Consider the following 18,809-nt stretch of genomic DNA (forward strand, 5'->3'; position numbering starts at 1 on the left):
TTGGCAAAATATCTGTAATGCCTTTCCTCTGAAGAAAAAAAATGTTTGCTGACCAAGCTAGGGGATACCCAGCTGTTGCCTTCTTATGGCAGACACTCCCTGTGAGTCTAGACTGGACCCTAAACACATCCATAACTTCACACTCTGGCTCTGTTCCTTGCAGCAGAGTGGGGAGCAGGAAATGGCAGAATTCCATTCTGCTGCTTCCTCTTTGTATAAGTTCATTGCTATGGTCTAAATGTATCCCCCAAAAACGTATGCTAAAAACCTAAAACCAAGGTGATGGTATTAGGAGGTGGGGACTTTGGGAGGTGATTAGATGATAAGGTTATAAGAATGATGCCTCTTGAATTGGATCAGTGCCCTTATAAGTGAGACCCCAGAGAAATAGCTCGTCCCTCCTGCCAAGTACGGATACAAACAGTCTGTGATCCCGAAGAGGGTTCTAACGCAATCATGCTGGCAACCTGATCTCCAGCTTCCAGCCCCCAGAACTGTGAGAAATTTCTGTTTATAAGCCGCCCAGTCGGGTGTGTTTTATAATAGCAGCCAGAACGGACTAAGACAGTTCTCATGGTTCTTCCTCTTCTTTAAGCTTTAGTGTCTTCCCATGGATAATAAGGATTGAACTAGACCTATGGTTTTCAAATGGGGTTCTGGGGAAACTTGGCAGAGGTGTCTCAGGATTGAGGAGGTTGCTGGTATAGGGCAACTCTGCATTGGTTTGTTTGGTATTAGACTCTAGTACAGTGACAGCAAACCTTTTTATAAAAACCGCCCACTTTGCAGTGCTGGTCAACCTGGTCCCTCCGGCCCACTAGTGGGCGGTCCAGCTTTCATGGTGGGCCAATCGCAGTGACGTTTGGTTGCTTCTCTACGCCCACCATGAAAGCTGGACCGCCCACTAGTGGGCAGGAGGGACCAGGTTGACCAGCACTGCAAAAGTGGGCGGTTTTTATAAAAAGGTTTGCCATCACGGCTCTAGTATAAGATGCACAGACAGCCTGACCGGTGGTGGCACAGTGGATGGAGCGCCGTCCTGGAATGCTGAGGTTGCCAGTTCAAAACCCTGGGCTTGCTGAGTCAAGGCATGTATGATAAGCAACCAATAAACAGCTAGAGTGAAATAACTATTTCTCATTCCGCCCCCTCCCCGTAAAATTAATCAATAAATAAAGTCTTTAAAAAAGATGCATGGATAAGTGTTTCTTTATCAAATAAAGTTGAAACATGCAAAAATAAATGCCTGATTCAGGTAGCAGGTAATGTGGGGCCAACATCTATCCCACTGGGATGCTGGAAGTACTTAACTTAAGAGAAGGGGCAGAGGGAGGTCTAGATACTGGAAGGTTCCATCAGCCATAGGAGCAGGCATGACCTCATATAGCCTCCAGCTGGATGGGTCACAGAGAGGGGCTTGGAGACATCAGAGCATTCAGGACTTCAAATACCAGACCAAGGATTTACAGCCTTCTCCTGTCTACAGAGGGGAGCAGAGAAAGAAGCCTTCAGCCTTCACCAAGCAAGCATTTGCCAAGTTCTTGCTGTGGGCCAGCATTATACAGTACCATGTCAGGGAGGATGCAGAGTGTGTCTGACAAGATGTTCCACTTTGGAGCAGGAAACTTCCAGACTAATTCCCCACGACCCCAGCCTGTGTCCTCCTCAATCACTCTCAACATTCACCGATGCCGTAGCCAGCCTCAGAGATGACTGCATTGATCTGCTCCTCCTGGTATTCATGCCCTTCCATAGTCAAGGTGGGAGGACCCACATTGAATAGGGTTGATCTGTAACCAATAAGGTATTAGAGAAATGGAGATATTAGAATTAACTAATAAATGACAGTATTAGAAAAATGAGTATGACTTTTGGAATTGGGTCAAAAGGACATTGTGGTCTTGCTATCTGGAATCTCTTGCTCTGGTGGAATACAACCTCCATGTCATAAAGAGCACTGTGGAGAGGCCCACATGGCAAGGAACCGAGGCCTCCTGCCAACAGACTCTAAGCCAGAACTATTCCACTAAGCCACTCTCAAATTCCTGATTCACAGAAACTGTGAGATAATTCAGATTTGGTGCTTTGAGCCATAATGTATGGGGATAATTTGTTACCCCAAATCAATAGAACCGATGCTACTACGTGCTGTTCCCATGACACTGTCCCCACTGTTGCTGCTTACCTGGACCGCAACAATAGCTCTTCCCTGGTCTCCCTCCCCCTTCAATATCTCCCCCATGTAGGATCCAGACCTAACTGAAGGTCCATTATCAAGAAATGTTTATTGAGCATCACGGCTCTTGCCTGCTCCAAACCTTCCATGGCTCTCCATTGTGTTTTGTGTTATTTTCAGGAAGTATTTGCAACCAAGCTCAAACAGTGTGAGTTTTTGGCATCCCTAAGCTGATTCGGTAGGAAAGTAGGGCCCCCTGGGAAGGGCAGGAGGGGCCCCTGGCAGCTGAGGCTGAGACAAGGCAGCAGCTTTGTTCTGAATTCACAATGGCAGGATGCCCAGTACAGAACCAGCTTCCCCAGCCTCCTCCAAGGCAGGTCAAGGGGGGTGGGAGCTGGGGTAACCATCCTGCTCTGCTCAGCAAGAGCGTGCCCTAGGGGCTCTCAATGTGCCGTGGAAGGCTGGGGGTGGGGTTAGCATGAGAAGCCTTAGAGGAGGAACTGGGAGGCATCTATGGTGAGTCAGTCTACTAACATTTCTTGAGGCCCTATTAGGTCCCAGGCACTGTTGTTAAGCACTTCTGGCATCTTGGAACTAGATGGAGTTAGGTTCTACTTCCGCCCCACTTCACAAACAGAGCCACAGGATGGGAAGGCCCTTGCCCTGGATCACACAGTTTAGATATGCCAGAGGTGGGATTTGAACCCAGGTCTGGCCCCTGCTCTTGCTTAACATTCACTGCTGTCTACTTCATCTGTACCAGTGCTGGGAAAACAGCCATGAGCAGGACAGTCTCAGCCTTCCCAGAGCCCAGTCTGGTGGAGAAAAGGTGACAAACCAGTTCTGAGAATGGACTGTGCACAGGGCCCTGCCTGAAGAAGTGCAGGGAGCCCCGGTGACCTTTAACTCAGCTTGGCATGGGGCAGAGCAGGGATGGGGTAGGGAAGAGCTTCCCAAGGAAGGTGACATCTGTTATCCTGAGGATGCTTCACATCAGGGACTGGGTACAAAGATTGAGGCTCAGAGAGGTGAAATGACTTGCCTGAGGTGATAAAACTAGTAAGAGGCAGAGAGCCTAGAGGGACAGTGGCCCCTCAATGGGATTCATTCTAAGTCCTTCCTTCGGGTTATCCCTGTGATTTTCTCTCCCAGTGGCACTGTGAAGCCAGGAGGGACTATACAAGTCACACCATGAGAAAGGGGAGTCAAACCCAGGCTTTCTGATTCCCAGTCGAGTGCTCTCTGTGTCCACTGCTGGGAGGTGTGACAGGGAGGACTTCAACTATGACCTTGTAGAAATCACCTTAATGTTGGATGGTCCTGATCTGGTCCCAAGCCAAGAAAAAACAAGATGTCCTCATTTTTCTGTGGGTGGTTGGATCAAGCATAGCTCCAATTCCTCCCCGCCCCACCCCAACAACCATCAGGGGTTAGCTTTTTTTTTTTTTTCCTTTTTTCATTTTTCTGAAGCTGGAAACAGGGAGAGACAGTCAGACTCCCGCGTGCGCCCGACCGGGATCCACCCGGCACGCCCACCAGGGGCGAAGCTCTGCCCACCAGGGGGCGATGCTCTGCCCATCCTGGGTGTCGCCATGTTGCGACCAGAGCCACTCTAGCGCCTGAGGCAGAGGCCACAGAGCCATCCCCAGCGCCCGGGCCATCTTTGCTCCAATGGAACCTTGGCTGTGGGAGGGGAAGAGAGAGACAGAGAGGAAAGTGCGGCGGCGGGGTGGAGAAGCAAATGGGCACTTCTCCTGTGTGCCCTGGCCGGGAATCGAACCTGGGTCCTCCGCACGCTAGGCCGACGCTCTACCGCTGAGCCAACCGGCCAGGGCCAGGGGTTAGCTTTGATCTGACAGGAAACTCACTCTTTTTTCAATTTTTCAATTTATTTGGCTCTGGCCGGTTGGCACAGTGATAGAGTGTTGGCCTGGCGTGTGGATGTCCTGGGTTCGATTCCCAGTCAGGGCACACAGGACAAGTGCCCATCTGCTTCTCCACCCCTCCCCCTCTCCCTTTTCTCTCTCTGTCTCTCTTTTCTCCTCCCACAAGTTGGAGCAGTTGGCCCTGGGTGCTAAGGATGGCTCTGTGGCCTTGCCTAAGGCGCTAAAATAGCTCGGTTGCCAAGCAATGGAGGAAGGGCTCCAGAAGGGCAGAGCATCACCCCGTAGGAGGCTTTGTGGGGTGGATTCCAGTTGGGGTGAATGCAGGAGCCTCTCTCTGACTCCCTGCTTCTCACTTAATAAAAAAAAAAATAATAATAAATTTATTTATTTACTTTTTTTTAGAGAGAGAAGGAGAAGGAGACATCAATTTGTTGTTCCACTTATTTATGCATTCATTGGTTGATTCCTGTATGTGTCCTGACCAGCGATTAAGCTCGCAACCTTGGTGTAGCTCTAACCAACTGAGCTACCTGGCCAGGGCAGGAAGGTCACTCTTAAGCCAAGCATTCCACTTGGGCCAGAAGCCCAGGCAACGGTGCCGTAGGGAGGCTCCTGTTATTGCAGTGAGCCCCCCTGAACGGGAAAGGATCCTGGGTACTAGGAGGCTTTGTCCACCCAAAGCCGTCTATTCCCTGTCCTGTCTGTCCAAGCCACAGAATGGATCCTGGAAGTGCCCAGGCTACACTAGTATGGGGCTGAGCCACTGGCATCTCTGAGTCACAGGGAGGGTGGGTGGTAAATGACTCAGCCTGGGCCACTTCCCTCCACAAGGCCAGTGTGGGTGGAGGCCAGGGCCAGGAAACCCTACACCTATCCTTCCCGAGCCAGCTAAGTCCCAGGCCTTCCCAGCCTTGGGCTCACCCCTCATGCAGCCCTGTCTAACAATGGCTGGCATAGCAGTCCTCCCTAAATTCTGGTTGTGTGAAGGAATGACTGATTCCTCCCTGAGTCCCAGGCCCCCTAGATCCCCGCCCCAATCTAGTCTAGCTCCCATTCTCACACAAAAAGGGGAGTCTCCACTTTCCAGATGGGCCTAGCACTTCAGAGAAAGTGGATGAGATGATAGCCCTGATGGGGGCCAAGCCAGCTGATACCATCACCCCTCTTTTTTCCTGCCCCTGCCCATTGGGCTCCTCACTGGAACCCTCTCCATGGGGTTCATCAGCCCCATTTTCAGATATGAAAACTGAGGCTCAAAGAAGGGACGCTACCTACCTAAAGTACACAGTGAGGTGGGCAGAGCAGGGTTAGGTCCCAGTTTCCCCTAATCTAGGCAGGGTCCTTATGTTTTTCTGTTTGTTTGTTTTTTGTTTTATTTATTTATTTATTTATTTATTTATTTATTTGAGAAGGAGGGAGGAAGAGAGACAACGAGAAACCTCAGTTGCTTGGTCCACTTATCTATGCATTCATTGGTTGATTCTTGTCTGTGTCCTGACTGGGAATTGAACCTACAACCTTGGTGTATTGGGGTGATGCTCCAACCAACTGAGCTACCTTACGGGTATTAATAGGCAGTCTCCAGCAAAGGCAGCTGGGTGGGGAGACTTAATTACACAGGGCCAAAGAAAGGATGAGAAGTGATAAAGCTGAATTTGGTCAGTCAGCCAGGGGTGGGGGGGTGGGCTAGCTCTAAGGGTTAGGACTGCTGTTATAGGTAGGTTCTCAACAGGACAGCCCTGCGCCCCTACAAGGCCCCTGGGCCAGCCCACCAGGTCTTCCCTGCTGAGTGCTGCCTCTTCCACGAAGCCACCCTGATTCCTTGCCCACTGTACCATAGCCCTGGGTATGATCCCTTGTCAAGACCCTTCCTATTTTAGTTTTTCTTTTCTTTTTGTTAATTAAATATAGATATTTAATTATATTATATATTTATATATATATATATATATATATATTTTTTTTAAGAGAGTTGCATGTTTGGGTTTTCTCCCCCAAGCAAGGGTTTTAACCATGAAAGGGAGAAAAATATGTAGGGACAGGACGCCAGACAGAGGGACCAGCATGTGCAAGGCCTGGTGAGCGGGCCTTAAAGGAAGTCAGTGAGGCTGGAAGGAGGGGACCAAGGAGAGAAGTGAGACAGGAGCCTGGTGCGGCTGCAAGAGCCAGATCCTGAGGACCTTGTGGTCTGGGGCAGGAAGGTCTGACTTCATTCCAAGAGCAGTATGGTGCCACAGAAGGTGTGTGTTTTAGAAAGATGCATCTGGGGCTGCATGGAAGTTGGAGTGGAGGGCCCAGAGTGGAGCAGGGAGGAGGCCACTGCTGCCATCCAGAAGATGGACAATGGTACCCTGGTCAGTGGAGGGACTTTAGAGAATGGGACTCGACTGGGGCTTGTACAGGTCACAATGGGTAAGGGAGGGTGTCCTCATTTTTCTTTGGGTGGCTAGAGGCCAGTGGGCCCATTGTTTTCCCTATATCTCCTTGGCTGTAACCCCGAGAAATGACACAGGTGTTCAAGCAAAAATAGTTTATTTGAGGACGGAAGACCCAAAATTGGAGGGCCCAGGGATGAGACCACAGCAGCTGCCAGGAATTGGCACAGATAATCCCACCTCCCCAGGGGAGCCCAATAGCAAGAAGCCCCTCCAAAGGCCCCCTAGCTGCCTCCCGCACTTCCTGGAGGAAGGATTGTGCAACCGCCAAGAATCGTCATCATTGTCATCAAAACACGGTGAGGTTCTCAGAGTTTGGCCAGCAATGTTCGGCACAGTCATTGACATTAATAATAATTACTCCAACAAGGACAGTAACTGTGCCAGGCTCGGACCCACCATCCAGTGGTGAGTGCGGTCTGTGATGAGGAGAGGCAGGCAGGAACAGGTGGGTCTCTCTGGGAGGCCTCATTGCAGCTCCCAAGGTGACCTTTCCTAAAGGCGCCTCTCCCTCCTATGGCCCCACTAGTTTCCTGCTCTCCACTTTTCCCATGGCCACTGGCCAACCCTGGATTCAGGCTGGGGCTGCCCCAGAGAGCCCATGTGCTCTTCCGGGTCTCACAGACCCTTGGTAGGCTGGTTCCTCCTCCAGAAGCCCCAGTGGGCAGCCCAGGAGGCCACGAACTCGCAGTTGTGGTAAAGGAACATTCCTGAAAGGGTGAGTGCAATGCCCACGTAGCTGAGGGTGCTGAGGCGACTGCCAAACAGGAGCCGGGACAGGACGAGGTTGCCCACGACAGTGAGGTTGCCCAGGACGTGGACGGTGAGGGCAGAGGTGAGGGCCAGCAGGGAGAAGCTGGCCAGGTTGTAGAGCACAGACAGGAGGCAGCTGAGCAGGATGCAGGCCCAGAGGCGGGAGTCAGTGGGAGCAGGCGACAGAGCCACACCAGCTTCCAGCACCAGGGCCGCGCCCGCCAGCAGGCAGAAGCTGGGCAGCGAGGTGGCATACAGAAGGGTCACCGCATCCAGCCTCTCCTCTTGCAGCAGGGCGCCTGCAACCAGGACATCAGCCATCATCACCCAGTGGGGAGAAAACCCCCACTTCGCCAACCCAGCATGACCTCCAAGGCCCATCCTCCCGGAAGCCTGCCCTGACCCAAACCTTCACGCAGAGTTACTGGCTTCTGCTATGTAACGTGATAGTCAAGAATCTGGAACCCGATTGCCTGGGTTGTGACTTGTATCCACTTCTTATAGCTGTGACCTGGCATTTAACCTCTAGAGGCCTAGGTTTTCTCACCTGCAAAATTAGGTAATAATAAAACCTAATATGCAGGGAGTTTTATAAAGATTAAAATGGATAACATACATAAAACCCTTTATAGCCTGAGCAGGCGGTGGCGCAGTGGATAGAGCGTCGGACTGGGATGCGGAAAGACCCAGGTTCGAGACCCCGGGGTTGCCAACTTGAGCGCAGGCACATCTGGCTTGAGCAAAAAGCTCACTAGCATGGACCCAAGGTCACTGGCTCGAGCGGGGGGTTACTCAGTCTGCTGAAGGCCCGCGGTCATGGCACATATGAGAAAGCAATCAATGAACAACTAAGGTGTCGCAATGAAAAACTGATGATTGATGCTTCTCATCTCTCTCTGTTCCTGTCTGTCTGTCCCTATCTATCCCTCTATCTGACTCTCTCTCTGTCCCTGTAAAAAAAAATTTTTTTTTAAAAAAGTCTCCATAAAACAACAACAACAAAAAAAAACCCTTTATAAAGTAAGTGCTCAGTAAATGCAAAAAGATAGAATAAAATAAATAGGCTTGCCCGGGCGCTGGGGATGGCTCTGTGGCCTCTGACCCAGGCGCTTGAGTGGCTCTGGTAGCAGCATGGCGACGCCCAGGATGGGCAGAGCATCGCCCCCTGGTGGGCAGAGCGTCGCCCCTGGTGGGCGTGCCAGGTGGATCCCGGTCGGGCGCATGCGGGAGTCTGTCTGACTGTCTCTCCCGGTTTCCAGCTTCAGAAAAATGAAAAAAAATAAATAAATAGGCTTGTTATCTCCCACTTCAAACTGTGTTCCATAAGGTTAAAGCAATTACCGACTATTGATATCCAAAGGATCAATAAACATAAAATGTGGCTCAAAAAAAAAATAGAAAAGAAAAAATCTTCAGGGGCTCCCCAGGCTCGTGGGAACAACATCCCAGGTTCTTAACCAGCTTTGAAGGCCCTCCACTAAGTTGTCCTGAGCCACCTTTCATGATCTCAGCCCTTATCATCCCCACTCCCCCACAGCCTAGCTCCCACTACCACAGTGGGCACAGGCCAGCATCAGTTTCCAGCTCTGCCACTTACTAGCGAAACAGCCTGTACATTAACAACAAAAACAAAAAAGAATTTTAAAATAATAAATTGTTCGAGTCAAACGTTGAGTCTATTCATTGCTTCTTTCACTTATGACCACTGGGATGACAAGAGAACAACAAAAAGTCATTGTTTAGCCCTGGCCGGTTGGCTCAGCGGTAGAGCGTCGGCCTAGCGTGCGGAGGACCCGGGTTCGATTCCCGGCCAGGGCACATAGGAGAAGCGCCCATTTGCTTCTCCACCCCTCCGCCGCGCCTTCCTCTCTGTCTCTCTCTTCCCCTCCCGCAGCCAAGGCTCCATTGGAGCAAAGATGGCCCGGGCGCTGGGGATGGCTCTGTGGCCTCTGCCCCAGGCGCTAGAGTGGCTCTGGTCGCAACATGGCGACACCCAGGAGGGTCGCAACATGGCGACGCCCAGGATGGGCAGAGCATCGCCCCCTGGTGGGCAGAGCGTCGCCCCCTGGTGGGCGTGCCGGGTGGATCCCGGTCGGGCGCATGCGGGAGTCTGTCTGACTGTCTCTCCCTGTTTCTAGCTTCAGAAAAATACAAAAAAAAAAAAAATAATAAATAAAAGTCATTGTTTGCGCTTGGCTGTCATTCACTAATCAGCATCTTTTGCTACCGACACTGGGGCTTGTCGAGAGCCATCCAGGACTAAGGGGAAACCTTTTAGCTTTGCAAAGAAAGAAGGCCGCCTACCACTTTGAAATGTGTGAATATGAGCGTGTGTGTGTGTGTGTGTGTGTGTGTGTGTTTGCATGTGTACACGTTACCACCCAGCCAGTTCACAAAGGAAGTGGCATCCATCATCAAAGTCAGACACAGCTCAGGTGAATGGCAGTATTTGCACGAAGACAATGGTGATTTTGGGCCTTGTCCAAGTTTTAGTGGAGAGAGATGAGTAATTGATCCAGGGTCTCTCCGAGCCTCTATGCATTTTCTGACAAAGAGTTTCCAAACAGCCACAGAGGAGCTTACTCAAAGGCTATGCTTGGAATAGGAAATCTCTCTATTTCTATTTCATTATGATGTTTTGGCTTTGTTCTCTAGGCAACAGTCCCTCCAGCTTGAGCATTTCTAGAAATGAACAGATAATTGGAATACCTCCTGCTTATTTGCTCCAAATTTAGCACTGTTACAAGCTGCCTGTGGCCTGCATGTTAAAAGTCCAATCATCTGAAGGTGTTTAGGATTTGGGGTGAAATTTACCTCTGTGAGACAGGCAGGAAGGTCCTAACCTCATCCAGCCTCTGCAACTGTTCTGCATCCCACCCAGCCCTCCACCTCACCTCCCTGCAGCCAGGTAAAGAGTAATCCTCTGCCAGAGCTGCCTCACCCCACCTGAGGCCCCCAAAATGCCAGTTTGTCATCCTGCCTCCGCAGCGACCCCTCTTCTGCCAGTAATCCCCCCAAACCTTCTGTTTCAACCTTTCCTTCTCTAAAGGAATTTTTTAAAATTTATTTATTTATTTTTTATTTTTTTTTTTGGTATTTTTCTGAAGTGAGAAGTGGGGAGGCAGAGAGACTCCCCCATGTGCCCCACTGGGATCCACCCAGTAAGCCCACCAGGGGGCGATGCTCTGCCCATCTGGGGTGTTGCTCTGTTGCAGCTGGAGACATTCCAGCGCCTGAGGTGGATGCCATGGAGCTGTCCTCAGCGTCCAGGCCAACTTTGCTCCAATGGAGCCTTGGCTGCGAGAGGGGAAGACAGAGATAGAGAAAAAGGAGAGGGAGAAGGGTGGAGAAGCAGATGGGTGCTTCTCCTGTGTGCCCTGAATGGGAATCGAACCCGGGACTTACACACACTGGGTTGAAGCTCTACCACTGAGCCAACTGGCCACGGCTAAAAAATTTATTGATTTTAGCAAGAGAGGAGGGAGAGAGAGAGGGAGAGAGAGAGAAACATCAATCTGTTCCTGTATGTGCCCTGACCTTTGTGCTTCCTGATGATGCTCTAACCAACCCAGCTATCTGGCAAGGGCTCCAAAGGCATTTTTGTTTCAGCATCTGAACATGCCCAAGCTTCTGCCACATGCACACAAACGTCCGCTGGCTACTGGCTTATCCTGCCCTCACTCCTTCTCCTGCTGTGCAATATCAAGCAAGCCACCTTCTCTCTAAGCCTGTCTCAGAGCGTGGCAGATGCCTCAGGGGAAGGAGCGTGACAACACACCCCTTCCAGGGCCATGTGAGATGCTGAGCACAGGGCCTGATGCCCAGTGGTAGATGCTCACCACGGCAGCTGTCTCAATCCCCCACACCCGGCTCCTGCTGGCTGATACCCTATGCCCTGCCATGGCCTGTTTCCTGCTCCCAGAATGCCCTTTCCTGCTCCTGCTGTGTGAAGAGCTGGACACAGCATGGGCAAACAGTGAGGGCTCAGTGAGTATTTGCTATTATTATATTATTGTTACTGTCATCACTGCATGCCTCTTCCCTCAGGCAGCCTTCTCTGGTCTCCCTTATAAGTAACTGCCCCCTGATCACACCTGTGTCCACCTTGACTCTGGAGTTTCTCTTCTGCCATTGTGATCTCTGTTTCTGAGGTCTCCCCACCAGCCTGAGAGCTCAGAGGACATGGATCAGGTCAGGCTGCTCCCTGACGCAGGTGAGTACAGCTGAGAAAAAGCTCATACCCCACTTCGCAGCCTTTTTGAGAGTGGGAAGTTGGCATCTTTCCTCTCCCCATGTAGCCCCCTGGGCCTGCAAGTGGCCCAGGTAGGAGGAGGCTGCCGGCCCTGCCCGTGGCAGCCTGGTGCTCCTCTTCCTGGGCTATCACCCTCTGCTTCCACGAAGTCTGCTCTCACGAAAGGAGCTGGTGTTGGCTGTTTACACTCTAATCTGAATCTGGCTCTGATGCCTTTCCTGGAATTTCTGGAAGTAGAAGCCTCCTCTTGTCCAAAACCCATGTCACATCCCTGGCTCCACTCTCCCTCCCAGTGCCTGCTGGGTGCTGTGGGAACCTGAAGCAAGCACCCAGCCCACCACAGGGGCCAGGCAGTTGACACAGGAGAGATGGAAGGACCTGGCAGAGGCCAAGAAATGGCCTGATACCAGGCACCTGCCACTCTGTGCCTTTGTGCCCGGGACTTGGCCAGCCATAGCCCATTCTGCAGGCTGGGGCTCCTTCAGGGTGAGGAGCTCTGGACCTCACAGGCATGATGTGGGCCTTAAGGCTGCAGCCTTCCCAGCCTTGTGGCCCTGCCTGGATTGGAGGGTGACGGGTGGGGGTGCCCATGGGGTCAGGTTTCCCACTGCCGATTCGTGCCCAGAACTCAGGCCTGAGCTCAGTCACCAGCTCTCATATAACCAGAGGGCAAAAATAGAACTAGGTTTCGACCCTGCCACAGGCCTGGGAGGATGCGGAAAGGGCCTCCAGGTCCTGCCTCTGAAGGGCCAGGGCAGGGCTGAATGCTGACTTCACACATCCATGGCTGCAGACCACCCCCAACCCCAGCCTAGTGCCCTTGGAGCACCCCTTTCCTTTTCACAGGTTTGGGGCACAGGATCTCAGAGCTGGAAGGGAGGGAGAGCAAGAAGCCCCTGGGATTCCATCAACCTCAATACTTCTCCACCAAACAGATGGGAGACTGAGGCCCAGATAAGACCCGGACCTGCCCAAGGTCACTTGTATGAGCAGAGGTGTGGTCTCCCTGCCCTGAGTGGGTACCCTGGCCTCCCCAACATCTCCCTTGGGCTTAGGCAGAAAGAGAGTGGGGTTGTGGCACAGACTCCCCTCAGAAGGACAGACAGGAAGGTAGCCTCCACCCCCCTTCTACTCAGAGACCCCTGTCTCCTTTCATCAGAGGTGAGGTAACCCTGGGCAAATCACTAAACCTCCCTGGGTCTTGGTTCCATCATCTATAAAATGGGGTGAAGGTGTTGGTTGCCCTGATGACTCAAGGTCAACACCCAGCACGGAGCCTGTTACACTACAGTTCCCCATAAACATGAATGCTTCCCAGACTTGGCCAAACCCCTGGCCTTCCAAATCCCAGCACAAGCCCTCCCTGCTTTCTCTCTCCCTGGTCCCTCTCTCAGGTCTCCCTCTGGGGCCACAGCCTTATGCCACATCTTGAATTGTATGAAGATCGACTTCCCTGGGTTCAAGTCTTACCTTTGCTGCTCACTGGCCACATGGCTCAGGGCAACCCCCTCTACCAGTCAAATGCGGACAATACAGTGATTTCCTTGGTCAGGGCAGTATGGGGAGATCCAGTGAGATACTGACACAAAATATGGGACACAGATCAATAGCAACTATTATTAAACACTAGTTGGGCCTCTAGAGACTAAATTTGAGGCCAGGAACTGAGTTGTTGGCTCTTTCTAAGCCTCTGTTTCTGCCTCTTCCAAAGCCATGAGGCTAAGTTTCTTCATCTGTAAAAGGGGATAAGAGCCATATCCCTTAGGGCCATCCAGGCCAAACAGCCACCCTGATCCCCACCTCCTCAAACATTGTCCCAGGCACTCACTCTGCTGAACGGACTTGAGGCCTCGAAGGCAGGTGGCGGCCAGCAGGAAGCCACAGCCAGCTGGTGGTGTCCGGAGCTCACCTGCCAGGCTGCAGGCAGCCCCCAGGCAGAGCGGACCCATGGCAGCAAACTGCAGTGGGTGGTGGCGACGGCCAAGCAGCAGCGCCGACAGGGCCAGTGTGATCAATGGCGTGGTAGTGGTGGCCAGCTGTGCCAGGTCCAGGGGCACAGAGCTCAGGCCCACATTGCCGCAGGCCATCGAGGTGCCAAAGGTAAGGCTGAGCAACAGCACTTGGCAGTGGGTCCCCCTGGGCAGGGGGCGCTGTGCTCCCTGATGGCATGCCAGCGCTGCTGCCAACATGTGCAGCGCTGAGAGCAGCAGGGGCCGCCCGAAGCCGTGCACCGTGAAGATCCACTTGTTGAGGCTGGACATGCTGGCTCCCGCCAGCAACCACACCAGTGCTGCCACAGCCACCCGGGCCCGGCCAGGCCGCCCAGGGGCCGGGGGGGCATTGGGGGACCACTCGGGGGACCCAGCCACCCGAGCACTGCCAGCCACTGCCACTGCCTCAGCAGAGGTCATCCTACCATCATGGTGCTCCAGAGGACAGCGGCACATCCGTACCAGTGGGGCTGGGGCAGAAGGCCAACTCCCCAGTGACCAGCTCTGAGCCACCAGAGACCCCCACTTTGGGCCAGGCCGGATTCTGGTTTCTCAGAACCTGACCTTCTTTTCAGAGAGGTGAGATAACTGCCTCTTCTGCCAGGCCTGTGCCAGTCCAGGTCCAGGAGTAATGCTGTGTTCCCTGGTCAGCCAGGGCAGAGCTCAGGTCGTGGCTGCTGAGATGTCCGGCTCTCTGGTGCTCAAGCCTGGCCTAGCAAGCTCCGGGCACCTCTGCCCCGTGCCAGGTAAGGTCTCTACTCTTCTCCCTGCCTGGTGCTCATGCTATGCTTAAATGGTATGAATCCTCGTTCCTTTTCCTTTTGAGTCCAGACTCCGGGATCTCCTGTGTGTTCAGGCCACACCGGGGCCTGGCACGGGTGATCCAGGTTCCCGCGCCTGGTGGTGTTCAGTAGTGCTCAGTAGTCGCAGCTCGTTGACTCTGACAGTGCCCAGACCCGCGCTCCGGCCGGTGCCAGGCGATGAGCTCGGCTCGGCTCGGCTCCACTCCGGCAGAGCCTGTCCTCCAGCTCTCGGCAGTTTCGGCTGCGGCTCGGTTCGGGCAGCGGCTGTGAATCCAACAGTAGCTCCCGCCCGGCTCCAGCCCGGGCCGGGCCAGCGGGGCGAGGCCCTACGCTCTTGGCCCCGCCTCTGACACCGCCTCCCGCGCCCCACCCGGAAAGTTGGGCTGAACCCCTGGCCCCGCCTCTGACCAGGCCGCGCCCCCGGAGCCATAAGGGATGTCTAGCCCCGCCTCCACGCCACCCTCCTTCGTTGGCCTGACATTCCCTTCATCAGCTGACGCTCCCCGCCCCAGTTGAAGTGATTAGCCTGTCAGTGCCACAGGCCCCACCCCATCCAGAGTCAAGGCCCCTAGAAACCAAAACAGGGAGGGAGCTATGGGGTATCTTTCTGAAGGGGCATAATAAAAAAACCCAGGTGCACAGGAGACTCCATCTTATAGGACCGCCTCTCCCCCAAAATCTTCATCCCAGGACCGTTCTAGGGACCTTCTGATCTCTGACCACTATTATCCCCTGGGACCTCAGCAAACAGAAGAGTTGGACCATGGGGCCCCTGAAGGCCTCTTCAGCGCCCCTCCCTAATCCCAGCACCTCCTTCTTGCCCCAGCCCAGGGCGGGCCCCTCTAGGCAGGCAGAGGAAGCTGAATCACCAAGGCCACCACAGCTGCGGAAGCAGGGTACCGCTGGCCAGCATCCATTCCTGACCAGCCCCTGTCCCATCTCCTGTCACTCAGAGCTGACTCGTAATTGGACTTCATGGGGTCCACCCTCTGCCCGCAGCTGTGGCAGGACAAAGAACGTTTGGTTGGCTGGGAGGCAGAGCAGCTGCTACTAAGCCTTTGCCCTTTCTGGGGTCTCAGTGTTCCCCAGGGCAGGATAGGCTGATCTAGATTCCAGGCTCGGCCCTAATCTCTCTGAGCGCCTAGACAGTTGCCCAGTGGCGGCTGCCAGCGTCTTTCCAAATGCGACTCGAAGCTTTCTTCTCAGCGGAAGCTCCTTCCCACTGGATATGCTCATTCATCCCTAGCTTGTCTTTGATGACAGCAACCTGTCTGGAGGAACGAGACCACAAAGGGCGACCACTTAGCCCAGTCCGAGGCACCCTCTGGTGGTCAGATCACAGAATTGCTGCAAATGTTCCCAACCTCCCATAACAATCCTTGGATCCGGATTTAAAAGCCCCAGCCTCACAAGAAACAAGCTCAGTAGGCTCAGGAATCTGCATTTTTACATTTGTCTCTGGTGATTCTAACACCTGCTGGAGTCTGCAAATCACTGCTGAATATTCCAAACTTTATGGCAGGGGATTTCTAAGCCAAAGACAAAAATATGAGTGTATTTGGACAGAGTCTCTCCAGGAGGGGTTGTAGGAGGGAAACTGAGCCAGACAAGGGGGTGTGTCCTTCATCCACGTTTCCTGAATGAGGCCCCTTAATGGTTATATTCTTTGTGGGAGTCTGCCAGTTTTCCAGCCAGTTCCCTTTAATAAAAAATGATGTGTGTGTGTGTGTGTGTGAGAGAGAGACAGAGAGACAGAGAGACAGAGAGACAGACAGAGGGTCAGATAGGAACAGACAGGAAGGGAGAGAGATAAGCATCAGTTCTTCATTGCAACTCTTTAGTTGTTCATTGATGGCTTTCTCATATGTGCCTTGACGGGGGGAGGGGGCTATAGCAGAGTAATAGACCCCTTGCTCAAGCCAGCAACCTTTGGGCTCAAGCCAGCAACCATTGGGTCATGTCTAGGATCCCACGCTCGAGCCAGTGAACTCGCACTCAAGCTGGTGAGCCCATGCTCTATCCAGATGAGCTCACATTCAAGCCGTTGACCTCAAGGTTTCAAACCTGGGTCTTCTGCGTCCCAGTCTGATGCTCTATCCACTGCGCCACTGCCTGGTCAGGCAAAACAATAATGATTTTTAAAAACAATAAACACCCTGGCCTTCTCAGAGCTGAGCTGGTGGGAGTGGTGGGCAGTGAAAATCTCTCTACACTTCCTCCAAGACTTCCACAAAGTGGTTTCCACCTGCCCTGCCTGGTGAGGGGTGGGCTATAGTGAAGATTAACCAAGATGATGCCTGGATGCTCTGGTGGGATGGAGAGCTCGGGGGTGGGGGCAGGGGGAAGGCTGAGGACAGAACCCAAAGCATGTGACCTAGCAGATGATCCCAGATGGGGTCTAGAAGGGCCAGGGCGCAGAAAGATGTAACACCATTGGCTGCCAGAGATGGAGGACTGTATCCCAACCACTCTGCAGTTACTCCTGGAGCTGGGTGTCACAGAGATCTTGGTGAAGGGAAGGAATTGAGGTGTACAGGGCTGTGGTGGGGGATTTGGACCAGATTGGTCTAGCTCCAGAGCCCGTTTTTAATCTGGGCTCTCCACAGGATATTCCGGATCAGGGCACCCAGCTTCATGGAGGGCATCAAAGGACTCCCTCTTATTCTTTGATGTCACCTGAAAGCCCAAAACATCCCAGAGCACCCTTCCCTTGCTCATAGGTTCTCACATGCCCCATATCTGAGTGCTGCCCTTTGGGGGCCCACACTGCTGATACAGGGAGGGACTCTGGGGAATACTAGGAGGGGAGAAGAAACCATTTCCAGCAACTGGGCTGATGAGGCTGTGGAACAGGTCTCCCTCCTCTTGCTGCATGTCTCTGGACAGATCACTTCACTGCTGGGGCTTCAGTTTCCCCATCTGTGATCTATATATGATGAGCTCACCAGCATAAAAATGCTGTGCAAATCAAGGCACCATCCCATACCTGTGAGTTAAAAAATAGGCTGAGACAGGGGAAGTGGTTTGTCTGGAGTCATCCAGTTCTAAACACAAGCTAGATACAATCCTGGTCCCTGGCTCCCAGGGAGGGCCTGTTTAGCAGACTGCATCACACCTGACTGCTCTCTCACCCATACCATCCTTAGGGTCCCAGCTAATTGTGCCAGACTAGACACCTGACTTAGTGTCTATGGGTGGGCTATGTTGGTCAGATTCCACTCCAGGCTTTGGGACACACACTGAGAAAATTAAAATGGGGCTAAGGACTTGAACTGAAAGGGGGCAGAGTCATTGCTGGGACCACATTCAGACCGAGGGTGAGGACATGGAGAAGGCCTACGGATAGCGGAGGTGACAGAGACCCAACTCCCAGCTTCCATTTTCCTACCGCTCTTGGCTGCCCCCAAGTTGGTGATCTGGGTCTTTTCAGCCAAAACCCTTTGATTTGAGCAAGATTCAGCAGCTTTCTGTTCCTCAGAGCCAAACACACCCTTCCCAAGACAGTCCCTCGGGAAGGTGGGTCATACCCAGCTCATGGACCCTTGGAAGCCCAGTGTGTGGGGCGTTCCCAATATTTACCACCGACCTCTCTCTAACCTGGCCCAAGAGCAGCCATGGCCATTCTGAATCCTCCTGGGAGTCCCCCTGGCCGTGATTAAGGAAGGACAAGTGAACAAGTACTCTGGGATCTGGGCACAGACAATTCACCTTAAAAACAGAGGCTGCTTTTTCATTTGAGTTTTCTGGTACTTTGATGTTTGTTTCAATATAAAGAAAAAATTTTAATTGTCTATCTCCCTACCTGCCCAGACCCTACATATTTGAAACTGGTGTTCTAGGAAGAGGTACCTGTTTAATCTGTGGTTTCGAGGATTCTTTGTGTATCACCATAAAATGTGCCAGATGTGCTGCCAATCAGAGGGCCCCTCCAAGGGCAGGCCCCCTTCTGAACCTAGGTGGATGGGGTGTGCAGTATCTCCCTGGTCTGAACCTCACTTCCCAGAGGGTAGCCCAGAGCCCAGAACCTTCCCACTGAGAGGCTGGGTCCCCACACGCAGGCTGGGGAGGCCTGAGGTGGCGTCCTGACTGCATGGGGGGAAAGCCAGCAGTGAGAGCCCAAGCTCAGGGTCCTGGGCCTCCAGCTGAATCTCGTCTGACGAGTAATTATAACAATCATTGAAGCCCCCATATTCAGCATTTGAGTGAAGGAGCCAAGAGACCACGCCAGGTCAGGTCTGTCTATCTCCTAAGCCATGCTTGACACTGGTGAGTCAATCCCTCTTTGAAAACTAGTTTCCTTATCTGTAAAGGAGATGACAACACAAATATCAACAACCTCAGAATTATGCAGGATCTAGCCAGTACATGCTCCCTGAACAGTAATCAACATCGCCCCAGGCCCCAGAATACTCACCCACCCTCTTCTGCTCCCTGCCTGGAAGCATCTCCCTTTTCTCTGCTCACAGCACCTGCACTTGCTCTCTAGCATGAGACATCAGGACGCTGGGGCATG

At 52.8% G+C, this 18,809-nt stretch overlaps 1 protein-coding gene across 1 annotated transcript; it reads right to left on the bottom strand.

Moving 5' to 3' along the window:
* Window positions 1-6,577: 6,577 nt before the first annotated feature.
* SLC35E4 (solute carrier family 35 member E4) lies at window positions 6,578-14,627 on the bottom strand. Its single transcript, XM_066260147.1, has 2 exons — window positions 13,331-14,627; window positions 6,578-7,549 (listed from the first exon to the last, which is right to left on the bottom strand). Exons 1-2 carry the CDS (start codon window positions 13,947-13,949, stop codon window positions 7,116-7,118), a joined length of 1,053 nt encoding a protein of 350 aa, XP_066116244.1. The 5' UTR covers window positions 13,950-14,627; the 3' UTR covers window positions 6,578-7,115.
* Between the last annotated feature and the right edge of the window lie 4,182 nt (window positions 14,628-18,809).

The sequence above is a fragment of the Saccopteryx bilineata genome, chromosome 2 (assembly GCF_036850765.1).
Source record: "Saccopteryx bilineata isolate mSacBil1 chromosome 2, mSacBil1_pri_phased_curated, whole genome shotgun sequence".
NCBI lineage: Eukaryota > Metazoa > Chordata > Mammalia > Chiroptera > Emballonuridae > Saccopteryx > Saccopteryx bilineata.

What these genes read in the sequence shown, in the direction of transcription:
- SLC35E4 (XM_066260147.1), bottom strand. Translation starts at nt 13,949, where the DNA reads ATGTGCCGCTGTCCTCTGGAGCACCATGATGGTAGGATGACCTCTGCT. An exon ending in CCTCAAGTCCGTTCAGCAGA is followed by an intron (nt 7,550 to 13,330) that starts GTGAGTGCCTGG and finishes TCCTGGTTGCAG; the next exon opens with GCGCCCTGCTGCAAGAGGAG.